At 38.2% G+C, this 4,511-nt stretch overlaps 1 protein-coding gene across 5 annotated transcripts in view; it reads right to left on the bottom strand.

Annotated features, from left to right (window-relative positions):
• Nucleotides 1-4,511, bottom strand: part of OXR1 (oxidation resistance 1) — a 608,937-nt gene that overhangs the window by 91,579 nt on the left and 512,847 nt on the right. For all 5 annotated transcript variants that reach the window (XM_019528058.1, XM_019528061.1, XM_019528059.1 and 2 more), the window contains one exon: nt 2,346-2,508. In XM_019528058.1, coding sequence (XP_019383603.1) covers nt 2,346-2,508 — 163 coding nt within the window. The remainder of the gene's footprint in view (nt 1-2,345; nt 2,509-4,511) is intronic.

Genomic DNA, 4,511 nt, shown 5'->3' with positions numbered 1-4,511 from the left:
TTTGAAGAGCTGTGGATAAAGCGCCCCTGCTGCCATTTTGAAGTACAGGGATACTGAGACACAAAGCACCCAGCATGTCTCAATTAGCACAGCTCTCAGAGCTGCTATAATTAAGGCACCCCTTCTCCCAACTCCCAGAGCACATATGTAAACGCACTCAGGGTTAAGTTGAACATGTGATACCACCCTAACTTCTTGCAGAAAAGCCAGTTCTCTTCCACAAGAAATCTCTTGAACTTTGAAAAGCTTTTCTCCCAGCACAAATGAAAGTGTTTGTATATAGCCTGTATCTGAACATGAAAAGGAGCTTTTTGCAATTGGGCTGAAACATAAATCAGGTAACCAAAGTTTCAAGATCTAAATTACAGGCCATTAAATGATCCTCCTTCCTCCCAACACACATTCTAATAGATTTTCTGTATTCTTAGAGGTGGTTTCTAGCTGCCCCCTAAATGACACTGTGGCTTCTTTAAGAAGCAGCTGTTTGTCTTTCTTAAATTGGGCAATGTTGACAGTTACGGGCTTTATTCTCATACATTTCTTGGACTATGATGGCTACAACAACACTCCAAACTTACTATTTTAAGGGAATTAGATATTCAAAATCAACAGATTTGCATGAGTGTCTTTCTTCTTAGCTTGGTCTCCAAAGAGTACTGCCATGAAAAAGACTCAAATACAGCTTGATTTGTAGGTTTCCTCCACATGCCATGAGTGAGAAAAAGGTGTGGTACAGTTAATGTCTGAGGGAGGGGGAAAGGATTGCTAGACGTCATATGATAGGAACTCCTTAGGAACACTGGGATTTAGTCTGGAAAGGGAGTTTGGGCTCTAAATTATTTTAAAATGAAAAGAAGTGGCTTCATTCATCAGAATGGAAAAGCGAGGTATACTGGAAAGTTTACTGAAATGAAACACAAGCAATGATGTGCAGGGTACTGTATATTAAATGCCTTTAAGCCTGGGCCCAGTTGGCAAGAGCGTTATTTTGAATCTTCAAACATTCACTCACATATGCTTTCTTTTTCTAGTTATGGTAACTGATTACTAGACCAGGATTTGGGCATCAATATACAAAGCAAAGTGGAAAAGGGTTGAAAGTGAGGACCTGAAGATGTACAGCTTGTGAGAGATACTCAGTTAGAATAGCATTTTGAACACTTGCAATGAGCCACTTATGCTGTAAAAGTATTTTGGTTTGGAATAGATTACGTAAAGCTTCTGACAAGGGTATTATAGAGCTTGGACTTTTCACTTATAGCCCTAATTTCAAGGGTCTAAAAATACAGAAAAAAAAAGTTCTCAAAACACTGGTATTTGTGTTTAGTGTAATGTAACAATTTTTTTTTTAAAAAGTTGGATGTTTAAAAGGAAAAGCAACAAAAAACAGTAAGATTTCTGGTACTCCAATATGTTACAAAAATACAGTATGTACACAAACATTGTTAGGGCTTTGCATATGTTATACAAATTAGACAACACAAAAAATACATCTTTATTGTTATAAAAGACCATATTTAACTCGTGTACAGGTCATTAGAATGAAGAATTTTTGATGCACAAATTTGACTGCACAGGACTACAAGCACCTTTCTTCATGTGCACACTTAAAAACATACAAATATGTTAGCTGCATACAAATATAAGGATGTATCCATAGAAACACAGTGGTCACTGATGTACACGATAATTATCATTTTATTACAAAGAAGCAGATGCATGCCAACAGTTACTATATATTTATGATTAAAATAGTAATCCAGGCAACAAGGTTTTTTAAATGAAAAATATGATTTCCACGTTAATCCAAAAATTTACAATTTATAAAATATATACACATGTTTATGACATATTACTGCTTTTCTTGTATGTTAGCTTTATCTACATTTTAAGATTCTCACACAAGGCTTTGCAAGTGAAAAGAACTCATACAAGAATGCAGAGTGAAGCCAGAATAGGACCATTCAGTGTGTTTGACTAAGCCTGCTCCATTAAAATTACTTTTTTTTTTTTTTTTTTTGGTACAACGTGATAAAATGTTCTTGGCTTACATTTCTATCAATCACTTTCAGATGCATACTGTGTTCTAGAATACCATTTTCTGTATACAAGAACTATGGATTTGTAATTGATGAAATGTTGCCTGAACTGATGTTAGAGTTAGGATGGCATAAATTTAACCACTGAGTGATTATTGTAAATGGACTGATAAAATATACTATGAATTTACTACTTCATGTATATGGATATATAGTTTCTTCTTAAGTCACCTTTATCTGCATCAAAATATACTTCAACATGTTTAAAAGAATAGGGAAGCAAAGATTTGACAATGTTCTTCCTACCTCCCATTCCTTAGAAGCAGTTTCATTAGTGGAATCCTCGCTAACTTCAGGCTCTTCATTCTTCTTTACCACTATAAACCCAGGCTCTCTAATGGATTCTCCAGTATCTTCTGCGTATACTTCTGGGCTCCACTGAACAAAGAAGGCATATAAGTGATCTGTCCTGAAGGAGAGGGGAAAAATAAAATTAGGCAGGTGGTAATATGTCAAGATACCTTTTTTCTGCTTTACAACTGTATGAAATTAGAAAAGTCATCATAATTAATATATACTCTTTCCAATGTGGTGCCTGATGTTAAAAGTGGATTAAAAGGCTTTACTTGGCCAGCTTACTTGTCATTTGCACCCATTAGCACAATACATTAATGTCCAAGATTAGGAGTTTTTCCACACTGAGATTAAGCCAAAATCTGAATAGACAGGTTTGCACTTGCATTTCCTCATTGTCTCCCTCGGGTACTAATGCAGAAAGCAGCAAAATAGCATTCTGGTTTCTGCAGGTCCCAAAGGCAGAAAGTTGGATATGATTCCACTGTTTGGGACAGCAGGATGCCAAAGGATGCCACAGAAAATTGTTACCAATTCCTAAGTGTTATGAAATTCTGAGAATTCTTAGTGCATGGGAGATGTATGGGAATGGCACAGTGGAGCTGCTACAACAGGGTTTGGCAAACTATGGCTCGTGGACTGGATCTAGTCCATGGACCTGGGGCTCAGCAGCAGGTCTTTGGCTGCAGGCACTCTACACATGCTTTCATGGGGACAGACAAACAGTGGCCAGGTCCTAGTGCCTACCTACCTCTTATCCAGGATGGATCATTCCAGCCCACAGCCGGAAAAAGGTACCTACCCGTGCTACGATATTTGTCCACCATGGACATGATAGTTTTATTACCTTTGGGAATGGGACTCCGAATCTTTCCTTCCCTTTTCAAGGGCTTCCCTTGTGGTCGACTTGGGTATTTTGGAATAACACTAAGGACAAGATTTGGCCCAGAGATGAAAGAGGAGAACACATGTGCTATCTTGCCTGAACTGTCATTTAGAGATGAGTCAGAGATCACATCTAGTTGCATAGGAAAAAGTTCTTAGAGGGCTCTATTGGAGTCTTTTCTATACAGCTTTCTACAGATAAAAATAGCACATGAAAAGTGTCTGAAAGTTGATGTTAATTTTATGAACTTTAATGATTTAAAAATAAAAGATAATGGATACTGAAACGACATATTGGGAAAGAAGAGGAGGATGGGCTTCATAGCAAAAGGGGCTGAGGCAGAATACGTTACAAATAAAAACATTTTAAAACAAAACTGGCCTGTAACTTATAATCAAGTGTCTTTAAAAAACAAAAAAACAAAAAACAAAACAAAACTAGCTGAGGCATTCTCTTGGTCCTTAATGTTAATTTTTAATGAACACTGGAAATGCAGAAAAATTTCAGGAATAGAACACTATCAAAGTAATTCCAATTTTATAATAAAGTTGATGCAATGTGTCATATGTTCTCGCATATATGCCGGAACATAATGCACACCTTGTTTTTGAAAGGCAAACTGAAGAAAAAGATTTTTCCAGAGTTATGACAGCACAGAACAGGGATAGAGCTTAAATTTTCAGCTGACTCATCCTCCTTTTTCAGCTTAAAGACAAAACCCCAGCTGCTGCTCAGAAGACGGTCTCCATGGGTAGATATATGATTTTGAAAAGAGCTAGAGAGGAATCCAGAGATCAGAGAGTAGGAGCAGCTAGCAAAACTGCCAAGGACAGGATGATCATATGTCCTGATCTAGCTGACAGTCCCAGATTTTGGAGGCTGGCCTTGGCCAACTGGTGTGAATTAAAATGAGCATCCCAGAAAGGTAGGGGTGCAAAATGCAGTCTGGCAGAGAAGCAGAGCAATGTGGAGTGCCAGGCAGGCACACCATGCTACCCCTTCCCTGCCTCTACCTGCAGCAGTGCCGCTGACATGGGAAAGGGGGTTGGGGGGGGGGCAGGAGCATCATTTTCAAAACATGTTCCAGCAAGCTTCTCTACATTTACCCTCATCACGGTCTTTTTGCCAGTAATCTCAAGGTGCTGGCAGTAACTGAGAGCTTGATCTAGACTGACTCCAAGGTACCGTGGATGTTTTTCATGCATTATTTTAGTTCCACAAAAAGGTATGTT

This window comes from Gavialis gangeticus, unplaced genomic scaffold, assembly GCF_001723915.1.
Source record: "Gavialis gangeticus isolate Ggan-Ray unplaced genomic scaffold, GavGan_comp1, whole genome shotgun sequence".
NCBI lineage: Eukaryota > Metazoa > Chordata > Crocodylia > Gavialidae > Gavialis > Gavialis gangeticus.
Note: the sequence above shows the minus strand (reverse complement) of the source record. Positions and strands in the feature narration are given on the sequence as shown.